This window comes from Saccostrea cucullata, unplaced genomic scaffold (genome assembly GCF_032062105.1).
Source record: "Saccostrea cucullata isolate Sc308-1 unplaced genomic scaffold, CSIRO_AGI_Scuc_v1 ctg140, whole genome shotgun sequence".
In the NCBI taxonomy this organism is placed as follows: domain Eukaryota; kingdom Metazoa; phylum Mollusca; class Bivalvia; order Ostreida; family Ostreidae; genus Saccostrea; species Saccostrea cuccullata.
Genome location: NW_026927245.1, coordinates 237,346 through 253,374, shown reverse-complemented (window position 1 = coordinate 253,374; position 16,029 = coordinate 237,346). Strand labels below are relative to the sequence as shown.

Below are 16,029 nucleotides of genomic sequence, written 5' to 3'. Positions count from 1 at the left end.
ATGGAATGATAATTGGTAATCTTTATTTGGTCGTGTTTGTAAACTGTATTTACAAACAAGTTCGATCTGCATCAGATAACGACGAAAAGAATAGAATGGCGGCGATGAAGCATTGTTAACGAAGCTCCTCTTCAGAACCGACGTTTTTGTGAACATAAAGAGTCATCAGGGACCCTTTGTCTAAATAGATTTAACAAACCTACCTAATAGGCTAATTGTTCTCTTGACAAATTACACCAAATAGTGCGTATGAATATTCAAGATCCCAAACCCCGCGAGGACCCCGGGTTAAACTAATGGCGAAATAGAATTATCGGGTTCGGAGTGCTGCTAGTTACGGACTTCGGTATTGTTCTGCAAGCGAGAATTCCAGAGGGACGCCGCCGAAGCCTTCATAATCAGCAATATACAGTGCTTCTCATCTTCATTCAAAGATCGTAAGTTTTATTTGTTAAATTCGTCCCACCAGGGGCCGCTAAATTGAATCGGGTAGATATGATCAAGGCAATATCTCTCTATCGGAAACACCGAAAAGGCAAAATCCGTGCCGTAAACGATGAACAAGCGCTCTTTCGAACACTTACTTATCATTAGGAAAAACCCCTGAGACTTGCACTGCGAGATTTTTTTTCTTTTTTTATGAATTACATAAGAGAAGGCATGGAAGTCAACCATTCTGATTTTTCGAACGAAGATTAATTTGATGCAATAAATTTAGTTGTAATTTACAAAATAACCTCACAATAACTAAAAATAAAGTGAATTTATTCATTCTATTTATTTTAATATTTCAGAAAAAAGTTTTGTGACATGCTCATTGTGAAAGAAATATCAAATGTCGTACTTGTATATGCAATTTCAAAACCAATACCGTTTTGGTTTTCAGCTTTTTAAAAAATGATTTTTCCCAATAATAATATCTTAATATGTTGGTTATACCCATATATGATGGAATTCAAATGTTTGGCACCTTTAACCGGCAGTTTTTATGAGAGGAAATATCAGTACTTGTCTGATCGATTGGACCTAGGAGATGTATAAAGCAGCAATCATGAATTATTTGTGAGGCCTGTTTTATATGGTGTTTTGATATCATACACAGAACAATATAACTATATATATGTCTGTAAATGTGCTGCAGAATTCACGTTTGTCTCTTCTTATTATTTACAAAAACATGCATTGCTTTTCTTGGCTGTTACAGAATTCAGAACTTTCAAATACTGGCATCTTAACAGTGCTTAAGGACAGAGACAAAGAAACTAGAGAACGCTTCAGGCCTGGCACAAAAAATGACGAATTTTTGGAGAGTGTAAATTTTTATTTTGCAGAAACACCAATTTGGAGAATAATAAAAAATGAAGTTTCCAAATATTGATTCTGAAAAACTTCTATCGTCAAACCAGACAAACAGAACGACTTAACACACCCTATTAAGGCGCGTATCATCTTCGGGCGATCGTGACGTGACCGCTTCCTGGAAGCTGGAGGCATCGGCGTGCAATAAAAATATTGTCAAACTTAATTTGGAAGTCGCTCCGTCACCGCCACATTTGAACGAGCCAGTGTGAGCTTCTTTGGTATCATATTAAAAGCGGTAATGGTGCAGTTGAAAGCCTGCGATCGCTTTAACCGCGCTATCGCTTTAACCACTGACAGAGAAATGATAGACCAGCATTCGGGCCTGCAACTTTACCAATGTGATTATATGATGATGGACCGAAATTACGGGGGTCTGGAAAAGAGGATGTCATCGGAACTGACCCCGACTGTTAGAGGATCCGTCAACTGACGTCTCTGTATTATATCTTTAGTCACAAAAATTAATTTAAAGGTTTTGTTTTAGACAATATACAAAAATTCTACCCAATTATCCTGACATGCGTCAGTATTGGTACTGGAGCAGTCCTTTGGTACATCTCTAAGTACTCCCAGTAAAACCCAAATATTATTGAAAACGTGCATATTTGTATATAATACTACACTTAACAGTGTTATCATGTTATGATTTGTTTTGATGACAAACCACGAGCAAAGTTTCTTAAGATATGGCTTTAACGACCGTTTGATATGGATATTATAGAGGTCCTAAAATAATTACAAGTTTAGCGGAGTAATATCATAATGCATTGTAGCAGCGGTTAAAAGCTCTAGGCCGCATCTTATTCCATTTATTCGCTAATCTTCTGAATTTGACAAATAATTCATCTAGAAAAATCGTTATTGATATTGGAATTGACCACTGTTTTTCTGAAAGGAATTTTCAGTAAATCCTATTTCTCTTGGGTTGATGCAGAGCGATAGGGTTCATAAAAATCATAAACGTCAATTAGTCCATCCACAAAAAATCACCGGCCAAAATGAACAGACTAATAAATAAAGTTGTAGCTTTGTTTTAGTCATCCTAGTGAAAGATTAATGGAAGTGAAGACCAGAATCCCACTTTAAACTTAGAGCAAAAGAAAGATGCACAAATATACAAAATTATTTGACAATAAAACTACACTCGTGAAAGTAAATTGGAAATATGACGTGCCAAATTGTCACCCTGGTTACATAGAGGCGATAAAACCTCAGACAATCTCTCTTTTCAGTGTCTGCTCCTGTTTTTCTGAATTCTGAGAAATTTATATTGTGTAAAAAAAGATTTACAGTAAATATTTCAATCGGTTAGCTCTGAGATATCTATGTAATGATGTGGAGTATGGGAAGGTGTGGAAAGTTCTAATGATCTTTTGTGTATCTGTCTATCTAGTGTTTACAGACGATAATTTTGTGCATGCTGTTTTTAATTTTTCGTGGATTTTTTTTCTGAAAAATTCTTTAAAACAATTCATATCTTTGAAAAAGTAAACTTATTGAATATATAAACAGTTTTAAAAATCACATCTTTATCGAAGTCTTATGATTTTGTAAATTTTAAAGTTAAGGACAGATGATACAAACTAAATGATGTCAAAAAATTTGAAAATAACAACTTGGGTCATATTTAAATGAGTAAAATGAAAAAGTTTCACAGCGTACTTTTTAATTTTTTATTCAAAATTTCACAAAAATGGGATTTGAAGTGAAAAAATATTTGTATAGATTAATAAGGATGGCTACAGAAGGGCAGAGGTTTGAACATCAAAGAAGGTTTACAATTTCTTTATATTCTAGAAATTTATTATTTGCATCATTTGCAATGAAATTATGCCAAACTATATATACCGATCCAGGCATCCGATTTTTTGTTTGTATCATCTGTCCTTAAATTATCATATAGGTGTGTTCTGCGGTACATGTAACAGTAATATTAGATGAACACACATGTTAATGTAAAGACTTTTAGCACGTAAGTCGAGAAGAATTCAACGATCTTGGAGTAGTCACTTTACTCTGAAAATAACCCTTCTGCCGTTTTCTCACTTGTATCTTCCCCGGGGGATATGTGATCAATGGAACGCGCTCGGTTTCATTCAAGCAGCAACAACACGTAAGCATGATGGCTACCCCCAGGGAATTGTGGGAAATGGTTTCGTAATAGTTTACAGAATGATAGGTAAATTAATTAAACAATTAAACAGCTGTTATGTAAATGTACTTCGCAATATTAATATACAGTGGTTAATTAAACATGAATGAAAGGAGCCTGATATTAAATTGATTTCAAAATAATTTCCGATCACAGCATATCAAAAACCTTTTGCATCGCTTTGCTCATATACTTGTTGCAATGCTGATAGATAGATTCGTGGATTTTGTTGAAATTAAGCCAAATAATTTAGAGTAAATCCGGATAAAAAGAATCTATATGGAGCTGGGTGTCTGCTTTTAAGATTTTCAAGTCGTAAATGTCACTTCATAAAGCTGCATATAAAAACTGAATGAAGCGCTGGTCCATCGATCTGGTGAAGAGTGTTTCTATAGAAATCTTTTAGGGGACACCACACAAGAACTTCATTCTCCGTGGTTTTTGCGCTATTAACTCTCGGAATTAATTCATTAATACCGGGTCAAAAAAGAAATGATATTATCTCATTTTCTAGTTGCAAATAAATCTAGTTTTTAATCTTTCGGAGAGCGCTGGTCTTTGGCGTGGAGATTAATGCGACATTAGGCTTTTGTATTTTACCCAGTACAAAAGGTTGCAAAGTAATTGAAATAAGTTTCCTGACAAATAAAGAATATCGAAAATAGACCAGACTTCAAAATCGCTTCAATAATGATGCTACAGACTTGCTCTTAAGGTTTTCAATATCAAAAGTATAGAGCATCTTCCCATTTCGCTGTGATGTGAAGACAGTTAACTTTCTATATTCAGTTATCAAGCAAAACAAAAAACAAAATAAGCAATAAAATTCCTACGCACAGTCAAAAATATCTACAGTAAATTGTTTTCTAGTCAATAGTAAAAATTATCGGAAACGATCGGAAAATCACACCATTTGATTTGGAGGCCCGTGGGGTGCCGCTGTCTCGGCATCGGAAACACCTGGTCTGAACGGGACAGGTTTTGTTTTCTCGTCACACGTGGACAGATTCAATGTCTGACACATGTGCTGGAGATGTCGGAAGGGGAAATATCAAAAGACGGTCTGATTTGTAATTAGACAGAACTCAAAGAGAAAATTAAAGAAAATTGCTAATATCGGGAACTAAAGGTTATGACCCGAGAAAATGGACACCTTTAGAGATCGGTGCTCGTTAAATGACAGACTTTTGTATCAAAACCCACTGATAAATAAATAAATAAAAGAGAAGTGACCCTACCTGTCAATAATGACGGGGTCGGAGGGTGTTTCGTTTCTATTTCCACAACTTTTCTTGTCGCAGCACCGACTACAAACAAAAACAAATAAATAAACAATTTTTTATTCAAATGAAAGAAAAGCACTTCTTTAAGGTCTTGCGACACGTCAATCAAATATCTTTTGTGCCTGTTTTCAAAATAAAAACACCAAAAAATATATTAGCAATGCTAAGTAATTTCCAATAGGTATATAAAGTACAACTGCCATTCCTATGGGATATCTTGCTCATATGCCTGATAATGTCCATGCACTGTACCTTAATTTTTTTGTAAGGAAAATTTATAAAGTAGCCATATCTCAATGACAAATTCATGGGAAAAATTATAATTCAGGAACATGTTGTCTAACTTAAAATAAGACATTTTTTTTAAAAATAATACGAAATAAGTAACTGATATACAACAAGGACGGGAAAGAAAAGCAGATTAGAGTTTAGAAAGTTCCTTTTTTAAACTTTAAATTTTTTTTTTATTTATTAATTGTTTAAGAATATGAAGTCCACGGAATTATTTCATACACAGCCAATACAACAATTAAATGCAAATGCTTACTGCCTACATCATGTACATTGCTGTAATTTAATCTTGCTTGTATTTGTTTCGTTGTAAAAAATATAAATTATCATATAGGAATAAAACTGGTATCTAAGAAATTATTAATGAATAACTCATACAGTGTACTTGGACAAAGAGCTTGAAACTTAATGAACGGTGGATAAAATTGATCTTTATTAATATTTATTTTTTTTTTCATATTTATTGTGTTTAATTTTAATTCTAAAAAACCATAAGAGTAAAATACAGGCAAAAATTCGAATAAAGTAAAGACTTCCAATTTCGATGGTAATTAGAATGACAGAGCATCAACTTTTAGTCTATAAATTCACTTATAGATTGCATGCTTAATTTTCGCTTGATTCCACATAAAGACAAGATTAATTAAAAACGTTTGAACCTAGGCGTTGATCAATCGAGCAATATGTAATAATCAAATGCGGACGTCCCCAAACAGCGGGAGGGGCATAGTAATGAGGTCATAGAGGGGGGAGACAGCCCCGCTCCAGATGGTTCAGACAGGGGAAACAGATTGTGGGGAGTGATAAATGAAAAGTAATGGGGCTAAATTTGTTATGAATGTAAATATAATGTCCGGAGGATAAGAACGCTATCATTGTTTGAGGAGGGGGACCGAGTTGTGTGTTGTCAACAAAACAGTTAGAAGTGTTGTATTTACGGACACAAATAAACACTCTCTGTTTTGCTTGTTGCAATTGTTACTAAGGTGTAAAATTTACTGAATAATTATTTCAAAATGCTAACGCACGAAATGGGTAATTATTTTCAGGTGAACAAATCCAGTTTACAAAGATTATTCTATTTAATTATTTAGATTTAATTTCAACCGGATTTGATTTTTAAGATGATACTAAGAATTAAAAGAATTAAGTAAAATTTGCTCAAATCTATTTCCTGCGTTGATTAGTTTTTGGTCGATTGAACTAAAAAAGAGAGAGAGCCAGTAAATGATTTATTGAGTACCTGCACATGACTTCATGTGTGAGTAACACTCGGCACATCTCGGGGTTTTTGTCCTGTCCCTCGTAGATAATTGCCTGCAGGAAAATGAAAATAAACTACTTAAAAATATATAAAACTGAGCAATTTGAAAAATTCAAATCAAAATTGTTCGAAGGGCGTTACAAATAAAATGAACACTGCTGTCAATTTTAGACATTTCTGGGGTCAATGCATAGTCGTCGATTAATTGATTTTATGCTGAATTTGAGTCCGTTTGGTAATATAAACGCTTACAACGAACGCCGCTCGGGCAAATTACATTCATAGCCTTATTTCTTCACTCAAGAAACGCGGTGGCAATATTCAATGAACGCCTCTCTCGGATACGCGAGGAGAAAATTGGTCTATTGTACTGACTTCATTTACATCTATAACCAAGAATTTAGCGACTCGCCATATGCTCCGGATATTCTCACAAAAATACAAAACAGAACATGCCTCTGAAATTTAAAGCTGGTATTGCTTGCTTAATGAATAGTGTATAGTTCGTTGTTACATTTCCTCTTGCAAATGAGACTCGAAAATCATAGGACAAATTTCATTTTCGTCTTCTAATAAATATCAGATGTAAATAGGGGTCAAAATGAGAGGATTATAAATTCTCCTCCATCCTTCCACAATTACGATTCTGCAAAACGGTAGAACTTTGGTGGCGATTTAGCGGCAAATTTTCCGTGACACCTCTGGAATACCTTCGTGACACCTCTGACAGTTGCGGAATTTAAGGCACGTTGTCCAGGAAAACTCGGCATATCATCTATCCAATGGCGGTGGAATTTTTGCAATAACGGATAAATATTTATTCATGCATTAGAAACTTCTTGGGTTACAAGTCATATTCATTAGCTTAAAATGCTATCAATTATCAAGTAATTAAAGATATATGGGGGATAAATTGCTACCTGTTTTGTGACGGAATCGATGAGACGAACGAAAAGATCCTGTTCCTGCCGTACTCCTGAAAAAAAATTAACAATTACAAATGTTAGAATAGTTTTTGAACTGCATCACTGAATAACGATGCGAGTGAAAATTGAAACTAGCAATTTCATTGTATTTTAGAAATTGAATGCTTTATATTGAGAGAAATTGGTGATCAATATTGGTTATATTTCAGAGGATTTTATTATAATTAATTTATTAGAATTGCAATTACGAAACTATTTTCCCCCAGTTATTTAAAAGTAATAGTATATCAACATTTAAAAAAACGAACAGACATCATTTATCAAAAAAAAATTACTTTGCTGGCATTTTAGCACATTTTTAAAATTCTACACGAGATTGTGCTTTATCAATAAGGTATAATAAAATAAACGACTTTTAAAATGAGCAAGCATATTCAGAAATCCAAGTAAAAATTTCTGCTTTTTTGTGCTGTGTTTAACTCGTTTTTCTTCGATGTCTTCTTCGCCAAAATAAAGAATTGCATTCGAATTTAAGCAGTGGGTGGCCAGAAATTAATGATAAAACAATACGTCGCAGGGTAAAACAATTTACATCTACACCTAACGGAATCGTCACTCTAATGTTCCCAGATAAAAACCATCGGAGCGTGTCCGTAATCTCGGAGAGAGAGCGTGTTACACGAGAAAAATCCACGGACGACTGACAACACAAAATGTCTTCATCATTTCTGATCTCATAACCAGAATTTTCCAAGCCTATGGCCACCAGTTCCCGTTATTGTGAAGAGAAAAATCTTACTCAAGGAAACTGAATAATTAATACTGTACTAAAATAAAATGAAAAGAATCGGCTCCAGCACCCAAAAGATTCACGTTAATAAATTATAAGCTATGCAGTTCTTTCTTTCTTGCTTTCTGCCTTTTTTTCTCCTTAATACAATCAATACGATCCATTATTTAAAGAAACTGTTATTTTCTAGTTCGACAGAATCTCATCCGCCATCTGTCAGAGAAGGTAGAATTCGGTAAAACTCGGAGACCCGGCCGAATTAGGTTCATTGTTATGGGTTTGGGATATAACGACCTTCTTTCTTTAGAGAATCTATATGTTACCATTTTACCATTGTCGGAGTACGTTGAGTGATGTATTTTTTTTCAACAAACGTTTATTCGATCCTATCATTTTCTCCCCCGACTTAATTCAATCTGCTCCGTAAAAGGTGACAAAAGTGCTGTATGAACACTCCATAAAAACTCTTCGCAATGTGATGCATTCAGGCGATAATAAAAAAATATGCAAAATCCATTTAGCGTAAAATTATGTGGAGTTGTTGTTTCTCGTTAATTGAGAATTTTAAAATGGACAAATAAATTAAAGATAGCATACTGCTATTGTGTCTATCAGAAAGAACTATTCTCAATTTTTAATAATGTATAAAACTGACAGGAAATAATTAACTATACTTGGGAAAGTCTTTAATAATTCAGTTTATCGTACTTTCAATCCTGAATTTATTTAAATTCCCAGAACTGCAGAAGTTGCTTATAATAATAATAATAATAATAATGCTTTATTTAGAGAAGGTAACCCGATTAGTACCAGGTACTATTCTTCCCCGGGGCCTTCTAATTTCAAACAACATATTACATTGATAAATTAAAACATGTAGAGTTCGTTAGTGCATAATGTAATGTACATCTAAATGAGATATAGATTCAAAATTAATAAAGAAGTCAATATTAATTGTTCAAGAGACATTGTCTTAAACATTAGTAATAGTCATCATTATATATATTGCATATCATTATATATATCATTTTTATATATCGATATTCTCATAATTTTCTATATAATATAAATATAAAAATAAATATCTAGCGGAGAAAATTTAAAATTTGAATATTCAAAAGCAGTTGGCACTTACCATTAGCGTACAATAACTGGAGCCTGTAATGTATTCCATTATTCGTTTTTTGGCCTTCTAATTCCTGAAAAAAAAATTAAGAAAAATAAAGTCGCAACAATTTGATATAAACAATTTAGATAAAAATACATATCAAGGATTTGAGTAATATTTTAAGTCTGATTAATTTATCCTAAAAGAGAAAAAAATGACCGAATGAAATAAAAGTTTACAAGGTGTTTCCGCAATTGTATTAATGAACTTTAGGCCAAATTTTGAATGACAAAACTGTTCACAATATTAATTTATATTATCGGAAAATGAAATAAAACAATCCTCTTTAAATTGACGTAAGGGATAAGGGACCTGGCCCGAAATACGACCTGAGACGGTAACAGAGAAATCCTTTAAAAAAAGAACGGCGACGGCTGAAATACGGACCTGATCCTTTTCCACGAAGTCAATGAAGGCAGTCCTCTCCACTTCAATGGGTTGTCCCTGCCGGTCATACAACGCCAGCACAAAATGGAAGAAGTTACTTTTCCGTAGATTACTCGGTGGCTGCTTTTCAAAATGTGCTCTTCCGAACCCCACACTGTAAAGTAAAAGTTATTCTCCTGTGGGAAACGTGAAACTTATTGGAAAATGGCAGATTGAATACCTGAGGGGCCACTCTGGCGCTCGGTTTTCATCGCTGGTGCATTTTTCCGGTGATAAAGCTGAAGAATCTTGCATTTGCTTTTATTTTCCCTCAGACAGATACATTTCTTGTTATAGATAATGGTCCCCATTGAATACATTAGATAGGTAAACCTCACTTGTTAGTTTACGTATGTGCTATGTTTGGACTAGTGAAGTGATAAATAAATTGTATAATAAGCTTGTATACTTACTTGCCCTGGTCCAGACTCGTGGGCTGCATCCAGTTCCGTATGGGGTTGGTCTGGACAGGGGCGACGGGTTCCTCCTTCATGGATGGGGGGTCGGGACTTCTAACGGATGTCACGGGTGGGGGAGCCGTAATGAACATGTACAATATTACACACAGGGAAAAAACACCGAATCTCCTTAAGAAAACATAGCTTCGTAAATACTAGAAATCACTAAAAATTTAACACTCCATTGTAACTTTGTAAAGAGACCTCACACACTTGTTGATGGAACATAATACATTTGAAACATCAAATATATCTCTGTCGCCCGTTGATGTTGAGAATTGTTTTACGTCGAATCCCATATGAGAGAGAAAAGAGAAATGTTATCTTATTGTTTGGCACCGTTATTTTGCAAAAAGATATAGGATTATTTACCCCGTTTTCTGTATCGCTCGGGTGCTAGCCCCGTGAATCTCGAGGGTCTAAACTTTGTTGCATTCTCGTGTACGGTGTAAGGAGCTATATCCCTAAGGAAAGTAATATATCCCACGGGAGGCCCTAAGCTTCCACGATGACACCTACTTAGCCAATCAGAATAGCGCGTTTGAAAAGTTGATTGAAATATGAACGCCTTCCATCCAACGGGGCATTATCCTAGGGAGACTGCGGACCAATCAGATACGTTAGAGGGTCATTGATAATTTACCAAACACATGTTCTCTTCATCTCTTCATATCAATGCTTCTTCAGCCCGATTGATTCGCAATACTGTTATCAAATATAGTAGAATGGGAAGTTTCTACGGTATCTCAATGCACTCTGTCAGTTGACAATAGACTGTCTAGTTTTATAATCAAAGATCATTATTTTATTTCTATTATTTTATTTAAGTATTCTATTCTATGTATAATTTTCTTTAAGGTCTTCCAAATTTTATTTGAAAATAATTTTTATTGTTTGAGAAAAATAAAACTTTTTGAAAAGGTTTTACAATATGAATACTAAAAAATCGAAAGAAATAAAATTCTTTTAAACCTACATTTGTATAGCTGTACATACAATAAATACAAGTACATTCTCGGCATTAATTTACATGACTTATTCACTGATTTTTTTTTATTTGGAATAAAATATTCAGAATCTTTTTATAATGTTAAACTTTCATTAAGAAATGATCAATAATTTAATCTTATATAAATGTTTATGGGGTTTTTTATTGAAGTATTTTATAACAAAATTTCCTTGTAACATTTGTCAATTTGTCAGACCTGTTTACTTACAAAGGTATCCCTAGTGTACAATTCTTCAGGAGAAGAATTATTGTTGAAATTAAAACTGGAATCCCTAAAGTGTTGGATTAATTTGAGAGAAATAAATCAGAATTAATCTCCCTATAAATGCTCTGGTAAACTTAATTTTGGAGATTGCTATTTTTCATTTGAGTTCATTCTTCAATGTTTCTTTTTTGTTGCAGATTGCCTTCTTCTTGTTGAACACAGTAATAAAGAGTTGTGAACATTATGAGGCTGAATTCACCAGAGGACCGAAAACAATAAGGGCGAGCAATGAGGTGTAAATTATCCGCCGTATCCCGGTACCCCAGGGGTCCGGCTTTTACACTAATCATAGCAGTTGACGACACGACGATTGCACAAGAGTCACAATAAAAATCTAGTTTTTCTAAAATATATCTAGATGGCGTTGTTCGTTTTCTCTCCAGGGGGACCATTCAGTAGTTACGAATACCACGACTCAGTGCAGGGGGAACGCAAGTTTATTATCTTAAGTAGACAATTTTTGAGGCTGACTAAAACGCAATATTTTTTGTTGATGGAAATCTTGCTTTGTGAAACTGTCATTTGTTTTAAGGCACAGAGTAAGACTGACACTTACAACTGAATTAAATTATTATCAAGGGACTTCAACTTTGAAGAATCTTGGAATCAAATTCATTCGTGACATCAGAACAATGCCTTGATAGAACATAGGTAAAGATATACATTGTATATACCGGTATAATAAATGTTTACTAAATAAAGATCCAAAAACGAAAACTTGAGGATATATATCTCATTTTTTTGTTTTTGGACCTTTATTTCGTAAACATTAATTTCTGAATTCCTTTCCGCCTTTAGGATTATCCGGGCATTAACTAAGACCAGGAAAAAATAAGATAAGTCGATGAAAAACGAAAATGAAATAATCATCTTGTGCTTGATTTGAGTATTATATAAACTTACAATATTTTCTCTTGTTTATTAAAATAAAAACCAAGATGTTCAGCATTTAACTTAAGAACAAAAATTGCTTTTTGGGGACAAAAAAGAAAATCAAAAATATCACACAGAAATTAAAACAAAATGTTTTGATAATACTGTCATTGGTGAAAAAATCATAAAATCAGACACATTTTGAAACCCAAAACAATAAAAACAAACAAGCAATTCAATCAAATCAAAACAAAATATTTGACAAAATTAAATTGCAATTTCTGATGGCACTAAAGTAACGAGTGGTAGTTTTGCAATTTGCAAAACATTCCGTAAATTGCGGTATGAATATTTCAGAGTCCACATTAGCACTTCCAATATGATCAGGTTATTGTGGTGACATTAGCCTGATATATCTGAGCCAGTCCCCGGGGACAGCAGCGCTTGAGTCGATCCCCGGGGGCAGCAACACTTCAGTCACCCTGTGTACACCTTATAGTGATGTCTGGTCGCGTGCCCTCTCCCCAAACACCGCACACCTGTCCAATGTCGCCACGGCGTGTGTCTCAGGTCGTCTGATACAACGGTAATTCAATAAAACGTAAAGTACCCCCCTCTCTCTCCTTTGTCACGGATGTGAATGATTTGTAAATAAAATAACAAATTATCTGTAGAATTTTCGAACAAATCTTAATGGTATTTGAAGATTTCCTAAATATGAAATCATTTTATAAAAGTTTGGACACATACAATATCACATTAACTTTCAAAAATATCAAATAAATTATTTGAGGTATATGCTTATTGCTTGATTTATGCGAAAAAAGCTTTTAAACAGATACATTTCATGCTTTAAATTTATATAATCATTTTCTTTTTTATTTTTTGTAAAATTTGATTTGGTTTGTAACATTTCATATGAAATATTTAATGAATGTGTACTTAAAGTTAAATACCCATTTTTTGTGTATTTACATTGTTAAGTTTTTTTGAAATTAGAGCGAAATATTATGGCCTCTCGTGTCCTTAATTTAAATTTTGCAATGATCTGAAATTAATTTCTTTTCCAAATAATTATTATTTAATGTTCAAAATGTCATAGATATGCCATATTGTAATTTTTGAATTTATCGGCTGGTAGTAAATACAAAAATTACATTATGTTTTCATATTGTAATTGTATTTACTACCACTCGGTAAATTCAAAATTACAATATGACAGATATACTGAAGTTTTCTTATTTTCATAACAAAATTTGATATTTCTTTCGCACTGGTACATGAAAATGTTCAAATTTTGCAAAAGATATAACATCAAATCTTTTGTTAAGGACATTGCAAAGAAAACTACAGGTATATGCAACAACTACTGTATAGTACACCGCGTACTTAAAACTACAAGATGGTTTAGAAAAAAAATTCAGAAAACTACAGCTAAAATGTTCAAAATTAATCCTACGAAACTTCATTTACTATTGGTGCAAGTCTTTTACAATCTTTATTTGCATGCACGTTCAATAAACAGAAGGTATCCATGAAATAATGTAAGGATGCTCAAACTTAATTTATCCCCTTTTCCAAATTAATACTTCTTTTTGCTTTGTTTTTATTTTAAATTCCTCCATTTTTAAGTTGCTTTAGACAAGAAAGATATGCCATTAGTGTTATTTTTATATTAATATTTTTTTTCAGTTATTTCTGGACAAGAGAGATAGCAGTTTTTAAAAATTGTTTGTTTGCTTTTTTGGTATGGTTATTTGATGTTGTTATTGTTGTTTTTAATGGTGATTCTTATTAACCGTTTGAGTTGTGAAAAGCAACAGATCAATCTATTTGTGTTAGTTATACTTTTTGACAATTCACATAGCATATTACTGTACTCAACTTAAAAAAAACTGATTTGATTTGACAAAAAAGTTGATGAAACAAGAATATCAGCAGTCTCGTTTAGAGTCATCATTTCGTAAATTCTATGGTCGATACAACGACCTTGTCAAATAATACAATCTAAATACTACTGATGTTTTTCATATTAATTTTTAGGGTATCATGTACACACTGAATTGTCGATGGATTTTCCAAAATTTTCTGATCATGACAAGGAGCACTCGGCGGGTGTGGCCTGTCGACAGGGGATTCTTATTCCTCCATGGCACCTGATCCAACCTTCGATTTTTTAAATGTCCATGTTTACTCTGCTCCAAAATTTCTGTTGTTTGAATGGACAGTTTAGCTTGAATGCTATTCGTTATTGCCATGTATTATATAAAGCATGCCCTTTTCCTTCTATAGTAATCATTTAAAATTGTCCATTGTTTAGAAATTTTTTCTTTTTTTTTTTTTTGTAAGAAAATACATATGAAGTGTTCTTGTATCGCGATACAGTTCTTGCTCTGAGTTATACATGTATTAATTTTCCAGAAAGAGTGCTCAGCTAAAGATGTTTTTGTTTTACCTTTTTACGAGTTATGTAACATCTGTTAATTTGATAATTTAAATTTTGGGCTTAGAAATAAACGAAGGAAGTATAAGCTTACTAATTTAAATGCAGTTTGTTGACTTCAAAGCATTAACTATATGCATTTGTGGAATAATGCATGGCGAGATTACATGAATTTCTTCCATCAGATGTACATGTAATATGTAACCACAGGCCTTTGGATCGCTTAAAAAAAATTGTGTGTGTAAAAAAAAATAAAGGTACTGAACTCTTACACTGGGTACATAATTTCGCTAATAAAATATTTTTTATTCGAATGCTCTAAAATTCTACTTTCTATTTAAATCTATTCATAGATAAACATTCTTCAATTCTACCAAAGCTCATTCCGAAATTCCATATATTTCTTGAGATATTCTGAAATCAATTTCAAAAATGACCTACTTTCTTTTACTCGACATTAGCTTGGGCCCCTGGTCATTCACATGTAAACAGACGGTGTTTGAAGTGCGGCGAAGAGTTGCATAGTATTTGCAATATCTTTCAACAATTCAAAGTTGATTTCTTACTCCAGATTGTAATGTTAAGTCCGTAATAATATTCCTTTCGCGAAAAATTAATTTGAAAACGTCTACATCAACAACTACCGCCATGTTGATTATAAATGTAAATGAAGCCATGGTAGAACGAATTTTTCCCGGATTGCATTATATACCTTTCGATTTTCAAAACAATTAGACCGCTAAAATGTTGTTTATGACTTACTTACACCATATGATCAAATTAAAAATAAACCTTGTAAAGCTTGAATGCAAATGAGCAAATATTCATTGAGTTTAGAATAAACTCGGGGAAAATTTGTCCCGTCGTTCCCGCTTTACAATTAGTGAAGGCCCAAGCTGATGTCGAGTAAAAAAATTATTGTCAATTTGGGAATTGATTTCAGAATATCTCGAGAAGTATAAGGAATTACGGAATGAACTTTGGTAGTAATGAAGATTGTTTATATTTAAATAGATATGGATAGAAAGTAAAATTGTAAAGCATTTGATTTAAAAGAATTTTATTGGCGAAAGTAGGTACCCTATGAAAAGAGTTCCATACCTTTATTTTTTTTTTCAACACCTCAATTTTTTTTTCTAAGCGATCTAAAGGCCTGTGATGTAACAAAGAAGCTTGGTCGTTTAACAAATTTGCAGTTTTATTTCAGAAGGGTGACACGTGGTCAGAAATATTGTAACAATATATATTAATGAAATATAATATAAATATTCATAAATTCTATGCTTACCAATAAGTGTTGCAAATCACAGTTTATGTGT

The 16,029-nt window shown here is 33.1% G+C and overlaps 1 protein-coding gene across 2 annotated transcripts in view; it reads right to left on the bottom strand.

The window, feature by feature from the left end:
* LOC134273851 (transcription factor collier-like) overlaps window positions 1-10,560 on the bottom strand; it is a 28,837-nt gene extending 18,277 nt beyond the window's left edge. For both annotated transcript variants that reach the window (XM_062756071.1, XM_062756072.1), the window contains exons 1-6: window positions 10,076-10,560; window positions 9,624-9,777; window positions 9,204-9,267; window positions 7,273-7,328; window positions 6,332-6,405; window positions 4,753-4,821 (exon numbers count right to left, since the gene is read on the bottom strand). In XM_062756071.1, coding sequence (XP_062612055.1) covers window positions 4,753-4,821; window positions 6,332-6,405; window positions 7,273-7,328; window positions 9,204-9,267; window positions 9,624-9,777; window positions 10,076-10,212 — 554 coding nt within the window. In that variant the 5' untranslated portion in view covers window positions 10,213-10,560. The remainder of the gene's footprint in view (window positions 1-4,752; window positions 4,822-6,331; window positions 6,406-7,272; window positions 7,329-9,203; window positions 9,268-9,623; window positions 9,778-10,075) is intronic.
* Between the last annotated feature and the right edge of the window lie 5,469 nt (window positions 10,561-16,029).